At 41.1% G+C, this 25215-nt stretch overlaps 1 protein-coding gene across 8 annotated transcripts in view; it reads left to right on the top strand.

Moving 5' to 3' along the window:
• The window catches only part of TIAM2 (TIAM Rac1 associated GEF 2), a 183493-nt gene that overhangs the window by 113256 nt on the left and 45022 nt on the right, over positions 1-25215 (top strand). For 5 of the 8 annotated variants that reach the window (XM_075146102.1, XM_075146101.1, XM_075146105.1 and 2 more), the window contains 9 exons: positions 1534-1719; positions 2953-3099; positions 6707-6769; positions 11903-12070; positions 14711-14816; positions 15286-15363; positions 16275-16367; positions 17443-17703; positions 22924-22983. In XM_075146102.1, the coding sequence (XP_075002203.1) occupies positions 1534-1719; positions 2953-3099; positions 6707-6769; positions 11903-12070; positions 14711-14816; positions 15286-15363; positions 16275-16367; positions 17443-17703; positions 22924-22983 (1162 nt within the window). The remainder of the gene's footprint in view (positions 1-1533; positions 1720-2952; positions 3100-6706; positions 6770-11902; positions 12071-14710; positions 14817-15285; positions 15364-16274; positions 16368-17442; positions 17704-22923; positions 22984-25215) is intronic. The other 3 variants (XM_075146106.1, XM_075146107.1, XM_075146108.1) reach the window with 3 other exon arrangements.

Below are 25215 nucleotides of genomic sequence, written 5' to 3'. Positions count from 1 at the left end.
TAAGGAAGCCGGAATAGGTAATGTCTCAGTTGTAGTACAAGCCTCAGCACCGTTCTGTTAACAGGGCCTTTTTCACCCTTTTATTGCTCACTTCTTCATTGTTGAAAGTAAGAGGCAAGATTCTTATTTAGTTCTTGTGATATTTGGCAGCATCATAAGGAAACTGGACTGATTTTTCTTCTAGATGAGTCTGCAGGTCATACTTCACCTGAGATTTTTATTATATTTATCAGCCTGTTTTCTGAGTCACAAAGGTGCTTGTCCCAGCCTTGGCTAATCTCAGTGTACGGTGATAATATCCTGTACGCACAGGGACAGGCAGGGCATGCCGGCGAAAGGTATGAAGTCAATGCACGTTAGAGAAAACGTGATGAACTTTCTCCGCAGCCTTAAACCACCTGTTGAACAACCAGCATGCAGTGATTGGAGCTCACATTGGTAGATCAGCATTGTCAGGGGATTTTAACAATCTTCAGTACATAAACTTAGTGTACATTAACCTAATGGACATGCCTTTTCTGCTTTCCCATGTGTGAATGTGCCTACTCTATTAAACACAGCTGCCTTTTTATTTATACTATTTATCGGTATTAATGTATGTTGTACACTTTAGGGCAGATTTTAGCTGCAACTACCAATCTGTAAGTTGGGGAAATGAAAGGCAAAATTTGACTTTTGTGCATTGCATAAGAATATGTGTTTGTGTAGATGAGTGTGTATCTACACAGATACTTAAAATCTGTCACCTGAGTCCTGAGTCGGAACTTTATTTGTCTAGTAAAGATTTGAATCTCTTCACTTTCCTAATTTTACATTGAAACTGGATTAAGCTGTCTGTTACATCTGCATGTACCTGTGTTAGGTTTGTTTAAAAATTGCATGAAGAATATGTATACATTCTTGCTTTTGGTCCAGTGATTTGTATTGGGCATATATAGCTCATTTTTGCAGTTTGCTTGAGCGTAAGCTTGTCTTAACCTATCAGTCAGACAAAGAACCGCATATGCTTGCGTTGCCAATATTGTCTCCTGTTTACAGATAGAGAGGTCATAGGATGATAGTAAAGAATGAGCAGGACCTATCAGTGTAGCTACTTGACTTTGCATAGTGCATTAGTGTAGCTATGCAGCTTTGCTTTCAGCCAGCAAGCTATACAATCTAAGCTCATAAAAATGAAGGAAATAAAATTAATCTCCGAAAAAGAGAGAGAGAAGGGGAGAGGGGAAGCCTTCGTGAACCACAGGGTTGTGTTTTTATGTAACTGCTTTTGTGGCTATCAACTACCCGAAGTTCATGGTATGTTCATCTTGTCAGTATGCATTTAAGACCACCAGCTTTGTTTTATTTCAAGCCATCTTTTGGGTTGATGTAACACAATATGACTGAATGTGTTTTGGCAGGGAATAACTAATGTAATCCATATACTACCAGATGAAAGTAATTTACTATGGGTTTGTGGAAGAGTTTGAATTTTCAGTGCAGCCCACAAAGACATTTTTCCCCTTTTAATTGTCCCTTTTTATATCTAAACAGATCCAGCAATGGGAACAGAACCTGGAAAAATTTAACATGGACCTTTTCCGAATGCGATGTTACCTAGCCAGTTTGCAAGGTGGGGAGCTCCCAAACCCAAAGAGCCTTTTGGCTGCTGCCAGTCGTCCTTCAAAATTGGCACTGGGGCGGCTCGGCATTTTCTCCGTCTCATCCTTCCATGCACTGGTAAGTCCGAATGCACTTTTCATGGGTGCGTTACACAAAGCCATCATTAATATTGTACTTAGATGTGGAATTGTGCTGGGATAATACATGGCTGCACCCACATGCATTGGCTCAGACAGCCCTGTTCCCTTCTCACCCTTTCTGCCTGTTCTTTGACTGCAAAAAAAAATTTCTTCCACAGACACAGAGTTTGAAACCGTGAGGATATGGCCATGACTTTTTTTTGGCCCCTAAGGATGCCAGAATTGGGTACTTCTGACCTATATCTAAAAAAGAAACAAATCGAAATATTCTTCAGATGTAGATGAGTCATTGTGTTGATATTTTTTCACTGCGATTTCACCTCCACTGAGTTCAGAGTTTAAAGTCTATAGGAGCTAAGTCACTCGGAACAAAAAGAGCCTAACACTGGAATTTCCAAAAGTGATTCAGGTCCCTCTGGGCTGAACTGATCTTTTTCGGAGGTCTCAGATGGCTCTCTTTTTCAGAAACAGTTTGATACCCTCCTGAATAGGAAGTATTTTCAGAATAGGCTAAAACTAGAGAGAATCCAAAATTACAAGTCACTTTTTAAGAACTCTGGCCTGTGTTTGCAAAGAAGAATGAGGGACATCCTCAGCTGCTGCAAGCTGTTGTCACCCTGTCGGCTTTAAGTGAAGTATGGCAGTAGCAGGTTCGCCTCTGCTCTTTAACCTTGGCAGGGCTGTGAGGCTGGTCTTGGCAGAGAGAGGTGGACCACACCTGCTGCATGAGAAGTCAGTCTGAATAGTAGTCCTGAAAGTCCCGTCAGGGAATGTGTTTCTCTCTGCCACTGTTTTTATCTGTGTGGTTTATGTCGTTGCTTGTTAATAACTCATAGCACGTTTATCTACTATGTTTGGCAATTTTGAGAGTCTGTCTTCCTCTAGCAGTTTCATGTCTGAATGATCGGTTATCATTCTTCTTTGGAGTCTTTTCATTAACTTCTTTTGTTGTACAGAGCAATATTTTCTCAGTTCCTCCCTTCCTGTGACCTTCTAATTTTGCCCCATGACAAAAAAGTTGGACTATCACACCACTGGAATACCAAAACAAACATCACCGCTGGAAGTTTAAAACACTGTCCTTGCACCTTGGTATATTACGTTGAGATGAACTGAAGTAACTCTCATTTGATGCCTCAAGTTGAAATAACTGCCAGTATTTTGCTCGTAAGAAAGTGATATAGGAAGGCCTGTCTCTGTGTTTAAATAGATCTGCTCCAGGGATGAAGCTGCTCTCAGGAAACGTACCCTATCTCTGTCACAAAGAGTCCGAAATAAGAAGGGTTTATTTTCTTCACTAAAAGGACTGGACACATTGGCAAGAAAAGGAAAAGAAAAGCGACCTTCCATAACTCAGGTAGATCTTATTTGCTGGGGAGAGCATAGAAGGGCTTGTTTCTGCTGGGGCTTATCCTGCGAGGTGCTGTTGGTGCATGGGGTAGGAGACGTCTGTCCATCAAATTTGCATTCGCAGTTTCAGTAGACACGCAGACTTAGAATGGGAGCATCACTTGTGAAGAGTATATATCTAATTTTGGGTTTCTTTGTGATAAATAAGATTGGTGAATGAGAGGTTTTGACCCAGTGGGTTAGTTTATTATCAGCAGCATGAGACCATCAGGTTTGAATTTGTAACAAAACTTGACTTCTGGCACATTGCAAACTGTTTGGAAGTAGGGTTTCTTTGGAGATAGCCTGTACGCACGGTCCTTAACACAGTGTTGTGCTGGCTTATGACTGGGGCTCTGAAGTACTATTGCAATTTGATGTAGAGTAACACAGGTGAGTCTTCAAGGGAAAAAGAGGAGAGACTGCTGCAAAGACAGCCGTCTTTGGCATGGCCTCTCAAAGCAACACGCCCTGCTTGGAAGTACATTTTAGCAAACAGGAGAAGACTGCTGTCACGCAGGAGGCCAGCTGCAGCTGCAGACAGCTGACTAGTAAAGCCGTACCAGTGAAGGCTTGGCGCAGGTTTGATGTGCTGGGGCAGGCTGGCCCCGGGGAGAGGGGCTGTGCTCGTGCCTGTCCCTGCTGAAGGGCTGCGTTACTGCTCATAGAGCTACAGCATCTCACAGGGTCATTTCCTCTTTGTGAAACTAATGGCCCATGCACGCGTTTAGTGTAAACCCCACACTTCGGGAGTCTGTATTTTCTCAATAAAAACACAATTAAATGTGAAACAAAAGTTGCTGCCTTCTCCCTGACAAAAAGGTAAAAAACAGCAGAGACACTTCCTTGACAGTGAGGCAGAAGGCGTAAAGGTGCACCCACTCTCAGAACATTACTATTTTCACTAGCCTTTGTCATGTCTGCTGTTTCTTCTGCAAAGCAGTATTTTGTGCATTGTTCATTAGGTGACTTCGCTCCTGCTGTTCCGTGGCCCCTGTATTTTGATTTTATTAGTCAAAAATCTATGATCAGCACTTGAAAATCGGCTGTTATTGCATGTCTGGTAATCTGCTTGTGGAATATTTAAACAAGCCTATCTATACGCATACTGCAATAGTCCCAGAGCTGATGCAACAGATTTAATGTTGCAAAATACACGTCAGGATTTTCTGGTCTAGTGGTTTGTATTTTTAATGGGTAAATATTTATCTATGTGTTACACTGACATTAAGCTTCTTTGGGTGACTGTTACGCATTTTAGCATATCGATCGAGATGAGTTTACATGGTGAAGTTGAATAAGAATAAAACTCAAGTCTGTCTTACGAAAGAGGAAACTGAAGGAGAAATTTTCTCCAGGTCGTCCTTTTTACATAATTTCCCCTGTGTTCCTGAGCAGGTGAGGCCCGTCCGTGAGTCCTGCACCTCTATTTCTTTATTAATAAGAGCCCTGAGGGAAGGGATGTTATGCCCCTTAGCTCCGTTCCCAGTGGAGCTGATGCCTCACACTGTCTTAAGTGGGTAATACGTCCTCACGTATGCTTTATAGCCCGTGAAGGGGATTCTGCAGAGCTCGGGGATGAGGAATCTTATTTCTGTGGCAAGGAGAGGAGGTTCCTGCAGTCCTCTCAGCACTTTTCTGAGCGCGGAGGAGGGAGCCCTGGCGCAGTCGTGGAGGTGCCCCTGGCGTGTCCTCACCCTCCTTATTTCAAACTTCACAACCAGCTGGCCCAAAAAAATGTTCATTTTCATCCACAAGTTGAGGTTCTTGATTTTTTTTTTTTTTTAATTAAAGATCCTACAATAAAATTAGGGAAATGTAAATGCTGAGTGTTGCATATGAGTAACACCAGGCTATGACTCATACCCATAAAAGTGAGGAATTTTTAAGGGCATGGCTTGAAAACTGACCCATGGACCCAGAAGGTGGCTGAAAAGGGAGCCACGTCCTTGCTCAGACTTGTGGGTATACACATAATTGTGTATCAAAATCAGAGCAGGCCTGAGGCTGCCTTTCTTGTCGTCTCCTTCAGCCCGCTGGGAAACTGGGTTAAGCAGAGAAGTGGAGCTCGCTTCTCTGCTCCTTGTGCTGCGATGTCTGTGACAAACAATAGGTTAAAAATGTCTTGCTTTCTTGCATTTAATTAAAGTTCATTTGACTGGAGCTGGTATGTTTTAATCTGCTGTACCCTAGCTTCAAAATTAGATGGTATATTCCTGAACGTCATTGTGTCAGAGAAGTTTTTAATTTTATCTTAAGTTTAATTTTATGATATTAATAAAAAAAAAGTTCAGAGTTTCTATGTTGGGAAGCTTTCGTAAACATTAATGAAGTGTCTCAGTCTTTTACAAATCAGTTAATAAAACTGCACTGTAGCAGATGGGGGATGTCTAGGTTCACATTATCCTCAGTTTCTTAAATGCTTATCTGCTTTCTTGTGCCTAAATGATAAACTGTTTTGAGAAATCATAAACAATAAAATACTTTCATTACATCTGTGGGTGAGACAAGGAAGAGGAAGTTCAGAAGCGGTGCCCTTTATTTGCATTGGCAGAAACTGAATTTCTTACGAAATTTTAAGAGAGAGTTTGTTGTTGTCTTGGATTATCCGAAAGGCTTTTGCTAGTACAAAAAAAAATGAAAATAGAAAAGAAAAACCTAAACAAAAAAAGCTCAGATATAAGTTTGATATTGTCCTGATTTGTTGACTGCAGAAGGAGTTAAAAAAATGCTGTTTATATTTGCGCTTCGGGAGGGTAATATTATTACCTGCAAATCTCAACATTGTGTATAAACTGTATAGATCTATCCGTGTGTTTATATAACCTTTATCACCAAAATATCTGACTGTATCCAGAGCCATTTGTTGGATTTTTAAAAATTTCTTTAACAAGCCTGACACCTTTGTGAGATACTAGTAGTAAGCTTTCAAAACAGATGGGAAACGTAAGTCTCAGTTTCTGCTTTCATAACTTCCAGAGCAGACACAGTAGTCAGCTATTTTCATTACTTAATAGTGCAGGTTTTGGGTCAAGTATGCCTTTAAAGCTAAGCTAAAAGTTTCCATTGATAGTGTCAAGCTAACTGCTAGGTTAGAAGAGATGAAAAACTATAGGGTAAGAAGTTTTAGGAAACAGCAACAATGATTTAAAATAGTTCCTTTAAATCATTATGAGACTTGTAGCTGTACCTAACAGATTCCCGAAGGGTGAAACTATAACTTCAAGCGTAGTGCATGATTTGAAGGTAACTGACCTTAATCTTATTGCTAAACAGTAGATAGGAAAAACAAGGACGTGAATGCTTTTATACATATTTGAATGTGAGTGTGCATGTAGGCTGAAAGAGAAAACTTGCTTAAATTTTCTTTATAGAGGGAGATTTGTATTTCTTTAATACTTCTAATCAGAATAAAGCGATAAAATGTCCCAAAAGATCTCTGGGGTTACCAAGTTGATATATATTTATTCATTTAGTTTTTGGTTTTATCTTTTCAAAGAATTTACCTAACACAGGTAAGAAATAACGGGTTTTATTTGTTTAACCTATTTATTTATCTGTAATATTTTTAATAGATTTTTGATTCAGCTGGAGGACATGGATTTGCTGGTGTCCAGAATTCAGCCAACTCTGCTGAGGTAAGACATGCCTGTCCTCATTCTGCACCATCTTGTTTTTAAATTCCTGGATACATTTCACTAAGTGTATGATGAGGCTGGTTCAGAAACGCCACAGAGGTTCATAAAATGCAGTTAGTGTTAGATGGCAGGACTATATCTGCGGTTATTCAGCCTGGAGAAGAGAAGGCTTCGGGGAGACCTTATTGCAGCCTTTCAGTACTTAAAGGGGGCTTACAAGAAAGATGGTGGCAGACTTTTTAGCAGGGCCTGTTGCGACAGGACAAGAGGGAATGGTTTTAAACTAGAAGAGGGTAGCTTTAGACTCAGGTTGCCCAGAGGGGTGGTAGATGCCCCATCCCTGGAAACATTCAAGGTCAGGTTGGATGGGGCTCTGAGCAACCTGGTCTAGTTGAAGATGTCCCTGCCCATGGCAGGGGGGTTGGACTAGATGGTCTTTAAAGGTCCCTTCCAACCCAAACTATTCTATGATTCTATTATAATTCTGCTAATGAAACCACTTTAACGTAAGTTTCTGTACATGCACGGTAGCCTTTTTTAAAAAAATAATAATGATTAAAAAAAAATTCCTAGAAGCTTCTTCACAACACTAATCCTTACAGTGTATGTACACTGTCTGAGAGAGATTTGGAACCGAGCTTATTTGAAAGCATGCTTCACAGTATGGCAAAACCCAAGGTGTATTTTTCCCCTTTGCCTACTTCAACAAAACCTGTATATTTTGAGTATAAAGGGAAATAAAGTCTAATTAAAGTCTGTGGACCTTACCAGCAGAGAAGTGTGAGTTAATATATAGCTGGAGATTGCCCAAGTAAAGGAAGAGGAAGCGGCATCCCCTGAACTGAGTTACTCAGTAAATAGCTGCAGCTGATTTTCTCTGATGCCCAGGAGGAGGAGAGCTGCTGCTCGCCCCTGCCTGGCGTGAGTCATGGTGCCTCTCAGCTCCCACAGCCTCCCTGCGATAACGTCACTGTCCCCCGGTCTGGAAGCAAAGCAGGATGCTCCAAAATCCATAATCACATACATGTAGGACCACTGAGTTTTGTCTGTGTACTCTGGGGCTTTTCAGCCTTTTCCCTCGGTAGGCTTGAGCAGGCTCCAAATAAAAAATTCAAATTAAGTCTTAGGCACAGGGTTTCTGGACTTTGTTTTCTGTACGGTACAGCTAGATTTCTTTAATGCCAACATGTGCCAGACTCAAAGGAGTATTTGTCTTCCCATCTACCCCCTGTCCCTTTTCTTCCTTTGTTCCCTGAACTAGATATTCCCCCGATGCAGTTTAAAACTTGAAAGAGGACTTTAAAAATCATACTACAGTACTGTTCAGCTGAGTTTGTGTACCAGGTATTAGACAAAAAGTCAAAATCTGCATTTAAAATGAAATATTGCTCTTGAAAATGATTAACTATAATGAAAAGCTGTAATGAATCTCGTGAGGAAGTTTTGGACAAAGTTCATAATTTCTCATAGGTTTTCATGTTGGTTTTTTGTATCGTTATGTGCTATGTGGTTTATTTTCTCATCAAGTGCGTTCATTTAATGGCTAGGTAAGAAAGAAATATATAATTATGCAGAAGTTATACCACTGAGAGAGGCATCCCCCACTGACGGCAGCTAATCCTATAATGCTGTTTTGCCTCCTGAAGGTATCTTCATATTTTGTCTGTTCTTTGAAGAAGTATATTGAAACACCTGAATTCCCTTGGTTACTTGACCACTTACTTGTTATGTCCTGGGGTGTGAAAGTATTTGAACTAAATCACGCCTCTCTTTTCAAAATAAATTATAATTATGAGGGATTTCTGGGTGAAATGATCTCCTGTAGAGAACACTTGCACATTCCTCCAGAATGTACCATTGGGTGTGGTGTGAGATGCCATCCATTTCCCACCTCAGAGACAGCAAACACAATTCGTTCCTGTCCGATCCTGTTAAAACATGAAAAGGTTTGGTCCCTCCTAAACCTGAGAAGAGGCAAAATCTCTTGGGTGCACGCCTGAAGGTTTCTCCCGAAGGGCTGTGACGCCAGTCCCTCGGTTTAGCGCCGACCCCCTTGGGGTTGGGAGGTCGAAGGTGCTGCCTTGTGCAATGGGGTCTGCTGTGGGTCTCCTGTCCTCTGGCGTAGTAAGTGCCTTTGCTCTTCCGGAACCCTTCTAGGAGACAGAGAAAGGTTCTGAAGGTGCCAGGGAGCAGGCAGAATGAAGTCCTCACCCTTTGGTACCATGTCAGGGAAGGGACAAGGTCTGGCTTCTTGATCCAGCTCTCACAACAAGGTTTATGTGTTCTCCGTAGCTGCTGGATAAAAGCAGCCTGCTCCAAATTTGGGCAGGGGCTTGCAGCCCCGCTCCCTGGGTAGAGGGGAGTGGTGTGGGGGCAATGTCGCTGCAGATTTTGGGCCAAGCTTTTACAGAGTTTAGCAGGCTGTGTTTCAAGACTGAAAAAAACCACCCCAATTTAGATGCTGAAACAGAGCTCAACCTTATTTCTAGAAAAACATTATTGTTATTATTATCTCAACCTTATTTCTAAAACCTTTTTTTTAATGGGAATTAAATATAGCGTGGGCATTTTTAAGATCCTGACATTTTGATGAATCATACGACAACTCAGAAATGATTCATCATAACTCTGAAAACCGTTACTTTGGCATCAGCCCAGTTTCATTGGCTGATTTCAGATGAAAAACAAAACCAGCATGAAAACTTTTATAAAATGCTACCTGAGGAGTGCAGCAAATGACGAATAGTGAAGTCTGCCAGGGAGGCTGTATTTTCCCTGAAAAGAATGATAAAAACAGAGGCAAATAGCGGGGGGAAATTATGAAGTAACCTGTTGGTCCTGCAGCAGCCCTGTGGCACAACGTGTGACAGTCTGCAAATCCTGGCGCCTATTTCTGGAAAATTGGATGGGTTGTAATAACTTTATGTGGCAATGAATGAATGAACTATTGTAGAATTAGTCACTGCAGGCTTAACAGGAAAAAAAAAATATCTCTTTTCATGTCAGATTTTCTGAGATGGAAAATGTGGATGAAGCAACAGTACCTTGACTGCAGTTAAGGAACGTAGTCGTGTTTAATAACAGAGGCGAGTTTATCTCAAGGCGTATGCTTGAGCCTTGAGCACCAGCGTACGTGGCAAGGAAAGGAAAGCATCTTACACTGGCTGCAGAACTTTCTGTCCTGTCTTAAAAGCTTCTGGAAGAAGGTGGCCTTAAACCTATTCCTCATCACCTTCATCCTCTGTTTTGGGTTGGTTTTGTTTTTATCTGCGGCAATAGTGAGACTTTTTTCTCTTGGACAGATTTGAAGAACTTCTGTTGCAGTGCAATAAACCATTATGGTAGTTACAAATCTCTGAGCTGCTGGGAGCATCTCCCTACCTGAGGCAATGTAGCTTTGGCTTTCCCTGGAGGAAGCAGCTGGAGAATTCAGTCTGACTCATTCCTGCTCAATTCTCGCAGCCTGCCTGCCTTGCCCTTTCTCCTTTCTGTTATTTACACTGTGGAAGGAGGTCAGCGTTTATTCCCAGGCACTTGATTTAGTGCTTTCTGAGAGAACCACGCTTCTATGGGAATTATCTTCTTCAACACCACCAGTGTTATGAGCAGTCTGGAACCACAGCCACCGAGGTGAAACTTCACCTGGTGTAGATTTCATCGCTCCATTAATTGCAGTAGCATGACAGGATTCCTATTATGTATAAGAGTTGCTGGATTTCCATGGACCCATGTTAATTGAAATTTCATTTTCAACTAGTTAAAAGGGACAGTTGAGCAAGAGATAGAAGATTCGTGAACGCCATTAGTTCATTAATATTATTCCGCCAAAACCGGTGTTACTCTGGCATCAAATTAGTACTGTGCTATACTCTGGGTCAGCTGCAACCTGAATTTCTGCATTGTTTGGTAATTACCTGAATAGGATTGCTTACTACATCATTTTCACAGCCAGGGTTGTTATTTGGAAAGGCAAAATAATATTGGTCTCTCTGTTGCTACTGGTAGATCGTTGTCAATAACTTTGCTGCCTGCAGCAAGGGAAGCAGTCCCTGTGCAGTGATTTTACTGCAGCTTTTAATTGCAGCGCACCCCTGGGCTTCTGTCCTTGCAGAGCCAGGAGGAAGAATTGCATAATCAAGGGGCTTTTATGTAGGCAACAAAACCCCCCAACCCAACCCAACCAACCAACCAACCAACCAAAAATACAAAGAAAAAGCATTAGGGAAGTAGGGACTCCTGAGAACAGCTCAGGGTATCTTAAGATATGTCTTGGATAGCAGTTCTGCCACTTTATTGTGCCTTTCCGTTGACGGACCCTATCTGCGTAAACTTAAACGCTTTGATGTGGGTATTTAAGTGAAGTGCTGAATAGGGAGACCCAATTATATAGGTGAAACTCCAAATTCTGAACAGCTCTCAGTGTTTTTCTTCTCCTTGTGTGACTTCCTTTGAAACGTGTAGCCTGAAGTGCAGTACGGGAGAAAGTGTGAAAAAGAAGAGTGAAAAAACGACAGAGAATTTATTCAGGGTGGATGTTGTTATCTGATCAAGCAGAGTGGCTTTGGAACGAGGGTGAATGTGGAGTAAAATGGTAAACAGGCAAATACCCTGTGCTACCTATGAAACAGTATGTTCTTAAACTGTAAATAGAATAGGAACACTTTATTCCTGCTTTAGTCCTTTATTATGTTATGGCAAGCCTTGCTCCACAGTGCTCTCTGCTGGAAGTTTACTATATTATCATTTTCTGTCAAAATTACAGTAATTCTGGATTTTTTGCATTTGTTAATTAGGTTAAATTGAGGTAGTCGGTTCTTCTTAAGAATTTATTCGCACTGCGGTACAATATCAGGCAGCTGCATATTTTCACTTTGAGTTAAATCAACAATTAATATCAGATAAAGGCATAAAAGCCCGTAATGGGAATGCAGGGGAAGTGCAATCCGTTCTCAAGAAAATCAAGTCTTTGATAGTGAATGAGAGCAGGTAACAGAACTTTGTCCCTGTCTTGCCATGGGGAAATACACAGTACCGCGTCTAAATATATATCCACTGCAAACTGTCAGTGTAATTGTACTTTTGTGGGTTTTTTGCAACATCCACATATGTTGTACGTTTCTCCCTTGTTTCCAGCAGCAAGTCGATGACTTTTTGAATGTCTATTGCTCAGTGCCAGAGAGCATCCAGAAGGAGAGTGCTTGGGAAACACAAACGTATGTTCACTTCTGTGACGGCCAAGGAGTGGCACTGACCCTCAAGCCAGAGCACAAGGTGGAAGATGTTTTGTCTTTGGCATGCAAGGTACTCAGTTCTCATTTCTTGTTAATAGCTGTGGACTTGAGAAGGAATGTAATATATCAGAGGATGTCTGAATAGCGAGTGCGTAATACCAACATCTCCCTGTCACTGTGTTAAGGCACATTGCTCTGTTTCCTTTAGTTGTGTTACTTATGTATTATAGCCCAGGTAGCAGGGCTGTGGAAAGGTTTTCAATAAGCATTGCTCGAGACAGTGCAGAATGAATACTTAAAAGAGGGGTGATGGTTTGCCAGGTAGTCAGCCCCTGAGAAATCTCAGCACTTGACCACTCTACGTTGTCATTGCAGCGAACCCAGTTGTCCTGTGCAAATTAATCACAGAGGAGTAATAGGGACTGGTTGAGTTAATGCTGGGAGATTAAGACATTTAAGACTGCTGTGACAAAGGCTATCCTATATGTTTGCTTCTTAAAGGACCCTTTTAAGCTTTTAATTAAATACCAGCTCTACTTGTGAATTTCAAAGAGCGCATTCCCTTCTGAAAGTCAGTGCCAGCAATTTGAGAGGGATTGCTATAGATCTTGGGACAGAAAACTGAGTCACAAGTTGAAGGTAAAGTAGAAATACCAATTTTAACTATAGACAAAAGTCTAGTCTATAGACAACACCTCTAGAACATCACGACTTACCTAGCACCTTTGTTTGCACATGCGTCAGTGCTTGAATTTAGCTCTAACTTCATGATTCAAGTCACTTAAATTATGCAAACAAGTTTTTTGGAAAAACTAACTTTTTACTTCCAAGTTCTGTTTTCTGACAACTGGTAAATATAATTTATTTATTTCACAAGTAAAGGGGAAAAACAGGAAAAAAAGAAGTCCTGCTCTATACAAAATCCAGCTGTAGCTTTTGGTATAGGTTAGTGTGAACTTTCAGGTGAGCTCATTCAACTGCGTTGAAGTTAATGAATTTTGAGGCTTCTAATGGACCCAATTTAATGGCTCTTTGCACCTGGTAATGTTGTAAACAAAAAAAAAAAATATTAAATTATACAAGTTTTTAAAAATCCAGGGTGAACTATAGTTTTAAAATCAAAATAAGCGCACTGATGTAACCAAGTCACAATGCGTTTCCATGACATCACTGAGAAGAAATTATCTTCTCGTTGCTTTTGCTGGTGGAGAATGAATCCTACAGTTTAATGCCTGGCTTTACTTTTTAAAAATTCACTGCATCTAGTCAGGCTAAAGGGATTGTCTGAGACATTTTTTGACCACCAGATGGCACGGTAGAGCTGAAACATTTGGAAGTCGTTACAGTGACATGCAAGAACCCTGAAAGAGGAAATAAAATTTATAAACGTAAAATTAAGTTGAAAATTAAATTCCTTACATCTCTTACTCCATCATTCCGAAATATTTGTAACTGTAAAGCTGACTTTTAATTTTCATTGTCTGTATCGCATGAAAAGTTAGTTTTAAATTATTTGATTTTTTTCTTAAAACGTTTTTCTGTTTTATTTTTTCTTCTATTCTGTGTGTAAAGCTTTTCATAAGCATTCTCTAATGCTGAATACTTTCTGCTCATCTATCCTGGTTCTTTTCCTTCTTACATTTTCATTCTGCTCTGGTGAGTGTAAGGAATCTTTCTTCTTAACAGAACATGTTTGAATGTTATGTATATAAGGATAAAGTTCAAAGGGGTTGTTTTTTTCCCTTCATTCATGCTTTATGGGGTTTATACTGTTCTCATTTCTGTTTTCTACCTGAGGCTTTTGGATAGCACTTATAAAAAAAAAATGTGCATTTGAATACAATTGTTCACGATACAGAACACATGCAACTCATAAACTGTTACACCTAGTAAAATGTTAAGGTAATTTTTAGTTACTCGGTAGATTTAGATTTTGTAAGCTGCAGAGATGCGTTAAAGAGGTTAAATAACCCTCAGGGATGTAGTCATTCCTCCTCTTTTAGAAATGTTGCTCTACTAATATGCTAAAATGAAATGTTTTGTGCAGTGGTCTCACCAGCATCCTGATTTTCAGAAAGACTCCCATCAGGGGCTCGATGCTTTCAGGCTAATATCCTATGGGAATATTCCTATTTCCCTTCGACTTCCTGTTGAGACAGGATTTTTGCTTTGACCTCATGTGGTGAAAAAAAAAAAGGTGAAACTCTCTGATCATCGATGAAACCCAGCAATAAAAATAAAATCCAATAAAGGCAAACCCTGAGGGAACCTGCTTCCCATCCCCTCTCCTAACAGCTCATACATGCATATACATTTTCTGCATCAGAAGAAAAAGTTGCTGAGCAGAACTGAGTCATTAAAAGTAGTCACAGGAAAAGATAGTTGTGAGCGTAAGTTCAAAAGGACGGGAAACAGTTGTGATATCTTTGGAAACATATAGCAGGACTCAGTTAATCTAATAGCCAAAACATAGTGTTTATGAAAGGATTTGGGAGGATCATAAGGGAAAATGGAAATTGCACTTGAACCTTATCTTCTAAGCAATGCAGCTAGTTTTATTTATACCACAAAAATAGTTAGAAAATGGCTTGTTGAGGATTGCTTTTGCATGATTTCTAAAGAGCTTTGTGTGTGTGTGTGTCACTTCTTTGTCTTCTGGGATTCTGGAAATAAATAACAAATTCCAAACCCCATTCTTTTTATTCCTTAGATGAAACAGCTGGAGCCAAGACACTATGGCCTACAACTCAGAAGACTGGTTGACGAAAATACTGAGTATTGTGCTCCTGAACCATACGAATACATAGTAGACCAGGAAAGTGTGACTCCTTTTAGATAAAGCTCCGTGATGTCTGTAGCTACAGTTGAATTATCACCTACGAATATGTGTGTTTTAGATCTAAAATAAGGTTTTAAAGCTGTTTCTGGATTGCATTCTGCCATCCTCGTTTACACAGTCCAAGCCTATGCAGATATTTGGGTGGCTCGTCACTGCAAACACTTTCTTCAAGAACCGTTTGAAGATTTAAGTGGGGCTTTTGGTACAAAAGCAAAATGTCAGTCCCTACGCCAGGTTGGGTTTTCTATCTTTAGCTTACTCCGCATTTAGTCCCGCTGATACCGGTGACGCTTGCACAGTAACACAGTTCTCTGTGTAAAGACAGCAAGTTTTGGCTCTTTATTGATGCAAAGAATATTGTGCATATTTCTCATGCTGTACCTTTGGGTTTTGATGCTTGCAGTTTCATAATTTGATGGCTTCTGTTATTGTTTTTTTCCAACAGGTGTATGATGAAATAGAAATTTGTCCATTAAATGTTTATCACATTCACCTTACAAAGACTGAAAACATAAGTGATTTTGGTAAGCTCTGAGGAATTTTTCTTTTTATTTTTCTCATTGCTTACTTTCTCTCTTCAGGATTTTTCTGTCTCTGAGAGCACGTAGAGCCATCCTTGGTAGCTCCAAGTCTTAGTCTGCAAAGGACTCGAGGCATTATAGCAAAGACCCAAACTGGTTGTTTTACACTGGCAAGCACATTTCTTATGTTTGGGAAGGGTCCACTTTCTAATTCTGCTGCTCTGGCCAAATAATTCAAGTGTGCAATTGTCAGAAGACAAATGTCCTTTGCCAGGATTAATACAATCGGTCTCAGTCAGGCCATGGTCAAGGTCTGCCCTTTTCTTTTTTGGTAGTGGGATCCTCTGTCGGCACAGTATCAACAGAGCGTCCTTTGATACAATTCTGACAGGCTTTTTATCCGTGGGAGGCGGTTATGACTAGGAATAATTATATACCTTGCAAAGATACCTGTGTAAAGCAGCTCTGTGCTGTTCTTTAGCTGCAAGTCTGTTGGTATAAATTATTCCTTTCTGGACTGTCTCACTCACTGGTCTATATGGATTTGCTGCTTTATAGTTTGGATTTCCAGGTTTTGGATCTGTTTAAGACACCTCTTAACTCTGCAGAACTCTTACCATAATGATGAGCTGTGTTATTGAAATGTCATATGGGGCTGAGGTAGAAAATATATTTTTGAAATGTAATTTGGTTTTTTTACAGCACAGCATGACATTTCTGGAAGCTGAAAAGTCCTATTAACGTTAACAGGCCTTACAATGACTGAGAAACAATGTGATAATTTCTCTATGCTCTGTGGGTGTGTTCTCATGAGAAGAATCCTCCCTCTGGTTGTGTAGAGTGTACTAAATACACAAAATAAAAGGGAAATGTTTCCGAGAAAGTTTATTTGATTTAAACCTCTTTTACTTCAGGCTTTGCTGTCACAGCACAAGTTGATGAAAATCAGCATCTCACCCGTATATTTGTAAGTGATGTTCTCCCTGATGGACTGGCATACAAGGAAGGTATTGTATCGTATTTATGTTTAATACTGTACTTCATTATCTTTTTAAAGTCCCAAAACATGAAGGAGTTTTAGTACTGCTGTCTGAAATGGTTTTTGGCTTTTACTATTCATAGTTTTCTTTCCTGAAGACCATGGAAAGTATGTGAGATTAGGAAAGATAATGTACACAGGGTAACTGAATTATCCTTTCAATATAGTGGGGGGAATTCTTGTTAACTCTTGGAGACAAAGTCTGCGTTCAGCCATCCGACAAGTGCTTTTGCACAGAGGAACAGACTGGAGAAAGAGTTCATCTCACGCTAGGGAACCTCATGGGCTTGGTCAGTCTCCAAGACCCATTGCTTCCACTTCTGTTGGCAGTGAAAGTAGCGTCTCTCCCCAAAATAGTTTTCTGCATACGTTTCTCTGAGCGCCTTCTCTACTGTGCTGCTCAGAAGCCGTGCTTCTCTTCATCGGCACAGCAGGATCACAGGAGTTCTGCTATCTGAAAAACGGAGAGACAAACCCAGAAAAATGGAGACAGAGAGTTTCATTTGCTACCTGAGGGTGATGACCACTTGGTTGTTGCTGACCTTGAAAGGCAGCGGTTGCCACTGCTTAGATTTATACAAAAGCTGATAAAGACTCCATACGCTGTTGTTCCAGTTTTGCATGAATGATTTGATCTGTGTGACTAGTGCCTTGTTCTTCCCAGATGATGAAATATGTGTTATGGTGCTGTACACTGGTGGTATCCGAGTTGTGAGAGGTGCCTCTGTTCTAATCTTCTTGAAAGTTGTGCTGCCCTCCCACCCACCAAATTCTGTAGCATCTTTAGAAAGAAACAACTCAATTGCTGTACTATGTGTAACACCTATCAAAGTAAGCATGAGGTCGATCTGTATAATCCTAGCACAAATAAAGCTCCCATTGATTCTAATGGACCTGTGGTAGGATTAGGCTATTAGAATTAAAACCACAAAAATAAAAGGTGAATCGGTATAAGGTTTGGTTTGTGAGCCTTTACGTTTTATATTCCCTCTTTTTTTTTTTTCCTTTTTTTTTCCTTTTTCTTTCCTTTCACATGCTCCCAGGACTCCGAGTAGGCAATGAAATCCTTAGCATAAATGGAGAGGCTGTGTCTGATCTTGACCTCAGGCAGATGGAGTTACTGTTTTCGGAGAGAAGCGTAATGCTCACTCTGAGAATGAACCATTACGGGACCCAGCAACCCTTATGTGCGTCCTGGTCAGATGGCGACATTTCCAGGGAACCAAAGAGTTTGTTGCCCCCTCCAAACCAGTCACAGCTCCTGGAAGAGTTTCTAAATAACTTCAAAAAGAACACAGCAAATGGTAAGAGGTTGATAATAATTCCATTACTTTCACCTCACTTCCAATATCGCTGTTTTTTAAAACTCAGTTATGTTTAAAATTCTGTGCTTGCCTCAGTGAGAAATTCAAGTACAAATTGTTTAAGTTCCGTTTATGCTCCATATCTGTCTGTATTTTATTATTTTCTGGAAAGTAGAAATGGAACAGAATGTGGTCATTTCTGCAGGGAAATGATATTCTTTTAATCTGTTTGGCCACACCATCCAGTATTATCAAGCGCTCTCTTAACTGTTCTGTGTCATCTCGGGTACCTCCAATACATCCATATCCCAGGCATCGGTGGTTGAAATGATGTGATGGCTTTCAGAGGCAGAAGTATTGTTCTGCGTTTTACCATGCTTTACCTATGGTAAAGTACCACATACGTTAAGGGTACCTTAAATGCAATAATCATCATCACCTCAGAAAGGAGTCAGTTAGCCCTGCTCCCACCCAATGATATTATCGTGTTCCCGTTGGATACAGCTGCTCACTGCGTAGAAGAAAGCCTATGAAAACAGCTTTCATAGGGATTGTTTTGCTACTACCTGCTCACATTTCTTACTCAATGTAATACCACTGTATTAAGCATCGAATGGAGGACACATCCTAACAGTCGTGTGTCAGGGTGAGATCCTGAGGGGTTTGCATATGAGGAGCACCAGGCAGGGAAGGTGCCAAAAGCCTACGTGGTAAGGACTGCTCCTGGATGACACCACGGCCCCCCAGCCCCAAGGAGGGTGCCAATGCTCACTGCTGGGCTGCCTTTTCAGCTGGAAATAGGAGGTGGCACGTAGAGGGGCACTGCCACACTGGGCGGAGGAGAGCTGAGGTCACCCTTCCCTTCCTTTAGCTGATCTTACTTCACGTGAGAAATACATCTTGCGATACCAGAATACTTGTAAATGCCTGTCTGAAATAGAAAGTACGTGGGGATTTGCTCCCCTTCCTTCCCACGCCTTGACTATTTTTCAAACAAGATCGAAGCAAATTTATCTAGTTTCTTGAGTTGTAAAAGGTGCAGTTTCCTCGCTGCACCTCTGGGGGATGCTAGTAAAATTCTGCAGGAAAGCTAGCCAGGGTGCACTGTTATGGGAGGAGAGCAGCAAGAGGTACAAAAAGGGATCACTGATTTTTGTATATAATTACGGTGGCAAGTGTTTTCTGATTGTAATTTTTTACATAATTAAAAATGGGAGAAGAAAAAGAATCACATAGGAGAAGTTGTTAGAATGGATTTAATTATAAAGCAATTTTATTAGGTCATCTTTTGAAATTAAAAGAAATCTGAATAAAAGATTTGTGATACAGTAAGTAGCATCTCTCTCAGGGGCCTTATTTCAATTTAAAATGCCATTAAATTGACTAGTGGCACATAAAAGTTAGTGTCATAAAACAAAAATTATGATAGAGCTAATTAATTACATAATTATACCAGGGCTATCATTCAGCTTGTTGGCTTGATATCATAGGCCAGCATTACCTGGAGTATTCAGTGTAATAAATGTATGTGTCCATTCACTAGATTCCTCATTCCTCCGGGATAAATTTGCAACCTGTGCAAATATTCCATTATAATAGGAAATTACTGGAGTATGTATTATACTCTAAGCACTAGTGGATAAAGGGACACAGTATATTTGCTTTTCTGCTTAAAAGCAGCTAAGGAAGATTTATTTTATTCTGAAAGGGAACAAATAGTTCTAAATTAAGCTTCGTGAGAAGGACTTTCATGTTTATTAAATTCAGCGCTTTGTGTCTGATCACCTGATCGGGTTCAAATGGAAACAGTAGAAAATGGCATTACTTTGAATTAATAAATAATCATAAAGGGCTTAACTGTTCTGTGTCCTGTTACTCACTCAGGAATTGAATAAGATTTTAGATAAGAAGAGGGGGTATTTAATGATCCGAGCAGGGATTTGGAGGCCAGAGACTCTTAAATTCACATCCAGTGTTTAATACTGTTCTGTCTCCTTTGGTAGAGTTGAGTGAGTCACTCTTAAGACCACAGTTTTCAAAAATAATTTCTGACATTTGTTTGTCCATGTTGAGCCTGTTCTTCCAAGGCAGCACCTTTGAAAGTCAGTTAGTGCCAGCGGAGAGGGACCTCTTTCAAAAATCAAGCACAATTTGGCTCAAGGTACATACCTGGAGTTAAAAACCTTAATGTTTCTGCTGTTGCCTCCCTGTTTTTAAAAATCAACTAACTCTATTTATCTTTCTAGAGTACTATGAGAATTAATGAGCTAAAATTAACAAAGTGCTTGGAAAATAGAAATTTTCAGCACTGAGTCACGCGGTAATACCCTGCCTGGTGCTTGGTGACAACTACCAGGCGAAAGCAAAACAGAACTTACTTTAAATCACTGGCTTTGTGTAACTTGGGTGGTAATAGTTTGTCCACATTTGTTTACAGTTTTGTAACTGCTTAGCATAACTCTGATGAATGCCTTTTCCAACATATTCTGCTATGTTGAGGATACCCAGTTATACCTCGTGGCAAACTTTGGCAGACTTTACTGTACAGAAGGGAAGTGATTGACTTTCTCCAAAGCCACTAACTCTGCCACTCCTAAAAATCATTCCCAGCGAATTTTTTGTAAGAGTGATTCATTTTCTCCAAGAGGTTTCTATACCCTTGTAGCTGAATTTTGGACCTGCTGTGGTCATATCATTTGATCTCCCACATGGCAATGCTATGTGCTTGCTGCTTAGCCGCTTGGCTAGTAATAAGCTTATCCTGGAAAAGAAATGAGATTAAATACTTTTAAAAAATGCACTCATAAATGTGGAAAACCAAATAACACAGCAACTAAATTTGCTCCAAGGTCCAGTGCTAAGGAAATTCAACAAATATTTGTGTAGAATTAAAAAATGAGGGAATTGGACTGTAATTCTTAAAACTGTGGAGGCAAAAAATGCCTCATTTTAAGATGGCATGGATATTTGAGGAATAAACAACAGAGAAGGCACGAGAATTGAAAACTGTATATTTAGGGCATCCCCATGTGGGTTAATGGTATATGTATAGAGTGCTGAGGCAGGAGGTAGAAGCATTAGTAGGTGTGAAAACCCATTGCAGTATGTGAGTTGCTGTCAGAGTTGGGTAGTTTTTTATTTTCCCCAGTAAGTGGGTTTTTGCCAAAAAAGCTGTCATTTCTGGTTAGCTGACACTGTTGAAATCAACCCTGATTTGTAAATAGATCTCTGTGATTTAAAAAAAAAAAAAAAAAAAGAAAAAAGTGGGGGATGGCAGTTTGGATATGCTTTAACAAGCTTCCATGAAGAAACACTTTCATCTGGGAGGGTTAGAGAGCTAAATGGAAAAGAAACCATTAAAAAAAGAAAACAAAACAAAAAGAAAAAGATGGACATACTGTTCCTTCGCTTCCCATTGTACTCCTCATCTTTGGGGTAGGGCACTTACCTTCTGTGCGGGGTAAGTTCCTTTCTGTCTGGCCCATCTTTCTAGAGGTGTGGTCCCAGGAGCAGTGAAGAAGGCTTGGGTGCTGCTGACAAGGGGAGGCTTGCTCCTCCTCCTCCTCCTCCCCTGCTCCGCCTCAGCCCTCCCTTCCCGCCCCATAGCACTCATCCCACCCCTGTGCTGGCAGCGGTGCTTGCTGGAGCCCTTGGTGAAGGCTAATTGAGGAGAAAACTTTCTTTTTCCCCCGCCCTGCAAACTCGGTGAGTTGAACCGGCGGGTGCAGAGGTCTGGCAAGGGCGGGAGCCAGGTAAGCAGGAGGAGGAGGAGGAGCAGGGAGCAGGCAGGTGCCGGGGCAGAGCTGGTTGCAAGGAGAGTTACTGTCAGAGGCAGCAAGCTCTCTTTCAGCTGACCTTCCCGCAGAGCACCTCTCTAGCCATTTTGGAGCATGGGTTTTGCCCTCTGCTTTCCCACCTCTTGCGCTGATCCCTGGGCAGCAGCGTAGTCTGGGACATGCCAGTTTGGGTCGCTCCTGATGAAGCTATTTCATGTTGTATACAGCATGGCTGGAGTCAGAGGGAGTTAGGCTTCGTGCTGTTTGACAAGTAGCTGGGATATGTGCTGGAGAGGAGCAATGACATTTCAGCTCCTAATCTGCTAAACATTGAAATATTTTTGCAAAATGTAACTGCTTCAGGAGGAGGATCAGTGGTTTGAACCCTCACATGGGAAGTGGCTCTTCTGTTTCCCAAGACATGAGCCAACTTCTGATTTTAATCTTAGTAAGTACTCACAGAAGCGAAGCACATCAGTCGGCCACAAGTTTAATTTTGATATGACTAAATTTTTAAAAATGTGGTCGTAATAATAATTGGTTTGGATTCAATTGCAAGGTACTTTCTGTTTCAAATACGCTTCACTAGATGGCTTAGACGCCTCTGTAAAGCGTAATTGCAGCTCACAGCTTCTCCAGAGAACTTTGCTCCATTCGGCTTCATCAGATACCACCGAGCTGAGGGAGGAAAGGGCAGACAGAGGTTGGCTCTGCAGCCAGCTGGCTGTATGCATGTCGCCTGCGCACGCTTCTCCAGTTAGCGCTCCCTGCATCCTCTTCCAGCCCCAGCCCAGCCTGAATACCAGAAAGACCTGTGTGTCCCTCTTAAGAAAAGAGATTAAGTCAGGAGGACATGAAACTAAGGTGGTCTGTAGCCTCCAGCAGCTGGAGGCAGTGCCTGGAGCACTGGCTTGGACCACTCTGCTTGTTGCTATTTGCCCACAGTTTTTAAAACATTTTGTAACTATCTTTTAATGTAATGTTCAAAGCGTTTCATAAACAAAAGTAAAACTAAAACTTAACTGAAAAACATTTCTAAAATAACTTCTACTTTTAGTTCTTCCCAAATCAGGTCCTGTTTGTTTGCCTAGCTGCTGTTTCGACATTTAAATTCTCTTCATCGTGCTGTAGGGTATGGCCTTCATTGCACTGCGTATGTGAGGAATCAAAGAAATTTATTTTTACTCTTTCACAGGAAACTCTTCTGAGCTCAGAAGAGGTGAATATTGCTTCACCCACAGTCCTGTTAGATGTGCAGGTCTGCACGCATTGTTCCTTCTTGCCTGGTGGATCTACTACCAGATATCTGGTGGTTTTGCGTGGTGTGAGGCAACACACTAGAAAAGCAGTGCCTCTTTTTAAAGTAGCATGACTGCTTCTCTGCCTGAAGATCGATGACTCTGCTGGGTTTTCTTGTTTTTACTCATTACCCAATTTACTTCAGCAGGAAGCCACATAGATGTGATAGGACATGCAGTGGCTGTTCATCAAAGCAAGCTCAGAGGTGAGGTGTGTGTTCACAGTGGTTGTGGACAACAGTGGTAGGTTGGCTCCTGCTCCAGCCGTTTGTGTGCCGTTAACACAAGTGTCTTTGTCCTGCACTCTTGTGAATCACTGGGAAAAGGCTAGGTCTGGCCTGTGATAATACCTGGGACTGTAGCAATGTAGAGTTAATTCAAAGAAAGCATTTGCCTCTTCAGAAGCTGGATCCATAGGAGCACTTGTTGCCTGCTGCATGTTTTGCAATACAGAGTGTTTCCCAAGAGTGGTGGTTTAATGAGCTCTTGCTGGCATTTGACAAACTGTCCTGTTGGCTTCCTGCTAGATGTGTATGCTGCAAATTAAAAGATTGTTTATGCTCTAAAATGGGACAGCCTTAAATGCTCTTCATTGTGCTTTTCTACTGAAAGAGCGTTCTGTTCTGCTTTGCTAAATGCTGCTATGATTTAATCCCTGTGAAGTCAGTGGGCCAAATTGTTTTTTCCTGGTGTAAACTCCATTAAACCCTGCGGAGCTGCACCTTCTGGCTCAATATGTAGGCATGAAACATGACATTGCCCGTCCTACTGAATTCTGTAGAGTGGCAATATGCACAGCAAGGAGATTTATTAATGATGATACAGTTAGAGACATCCACATATAGACCAGCGCTTTAGGCATAATTTAAAACACTTCAAACAGCAGACGTTCTGTGTTTCACAGAGGTAAGGTAGGTTGAGTAATTATAAAAACTGTCTAAGCTAGCCACAAATTCTTGCTAAACTATTAAGTAACTTCTTTTTTCCCCCCTTTTTCCTTTCTGTTTTCATTACTTTTGTGCCTATAAATCTGAGATGGAGAAGAAAATGTACCACTAAGGTGGTACACTTGGTACCTGGGCAGGGCCAGCTCCATTTGCTTTCCAACTCTCCTTGGTGCAAATGACTTCTGAGAATGACCAAAGCCGTCCCATGTGAGCAATCCAGCAGTAGCAGCAGAAACCAGGAGAGGAGCCACTGACAGCACCCCTGCATGTCCAGCAGCCCCAGCCTGGAAGATCTAATAGCAGCAGTGGGCTGCAGCCTTTGCTGACACTTGTAGAGGGTGGTAGCCACCCAACATAGGCTCTGCTGTGTCTTCCTCCTCCGTACCGCAGCCACGCATCTCCTGTTGTTGAACTGGAATAGAAGGGTGATGCACTAGCTACAGCTAACACTGGCCTCTAGTGAGACTGTATCTAAGAAGTCTCTAAGCATTTGTTGTGCACTTAGGAAACGAATGTATTTAGGCAACAATTTGAGAAGCCAGTGTGAAGTGTTAAGCTTAAAACTGAAAAGCCTGAACAGTTGTCTGACTGGCAGATACTTGGACAGAGAAAGTTTAGAAAGTTAAGTAACCCTATAAAAACATACCATTGACGTGCAAGGGCTAATCAGGCATCGCTACAGAAGTGCAGGCAGCTATTTCCTATTATGTTGCTAATTTGTATCTCCTATTGATTACTGAATTAGCAAATGAGTCAAATTACTTTGCTTCTTGATGAACATTTAACTGACAAAGGAACTCCCAAGGGATCTAAAGAACTCTGCTCCAACTTCAAAATGGATCTTTCTGCAGATATTTAGAAAAAAAAGAAAAGACGAACATAAAGCAGCCTACAGAAAGCCACACTTGTGGAAGTAGGTGGCTGACTGGAGCTAAGCCACTGTTCAGCATGTGGCCCAACAAGTCTTAAGCAAGCTGTACAATACAAGAATATTTACATGAACATACTGGCTCTTTCTAAACATGAAAATGTGGAGTGTCTAAAGAAGAAGTGTCACTTTCCTCACTGAAGGATGAGAGCAAAGGAGAGAGACTCGTGCTGCTTGAGCATTTCAGACCCTGGCCAGAAGTATGAGTTTCTCTTCGTCTAGGCAGTATCAGATCTGCAAAAAGAAGCAGCCTGCTTGCATTGTCCGTCAGGAAGCATGTAGAGCGCCTTCTGATGTTTCATAGTTCGCTCCCTGAAGCCAAAACATAGGATGAGAGGGGCCATGAAGAGAACCTTCTTGTCTGGCCTATAATTTCATGTCTCGTTTGGTAACAATTAGTCTCGTCAGTGACAGACATCTATTAATTCTGTGTTTAAGAACCCTATCTAGGAAGACTGATGTTATGACAGCTGTATGCTAATTTTCTTTCCGGATTTAACATCTTGAATGAATTCCTGAATGAAGCTTCTAGCTACGCCAAAGAGTCAGTTGTTACAGCCCTG

Source organism: Calonectris borealis, chromosome 3 (assembly GCF_964195595.1).
Source record: "Calonectris borealis chromosome 3, bCalBor7.hap1.2, whole genome shotgun sequence".
In the NCBI taxonomy this organism is placed as follows: Eukaryota; Metazoa; Chordata; class Aves; order Procellariiformes; family Procellariidae; genus Calonectris; species Calonectris borealis.
The sequence above is the reverse complement of the archived record's forward strand: the minus strand, read 5'-3'. Positions and strand labels throughout refer to the sequence as shown.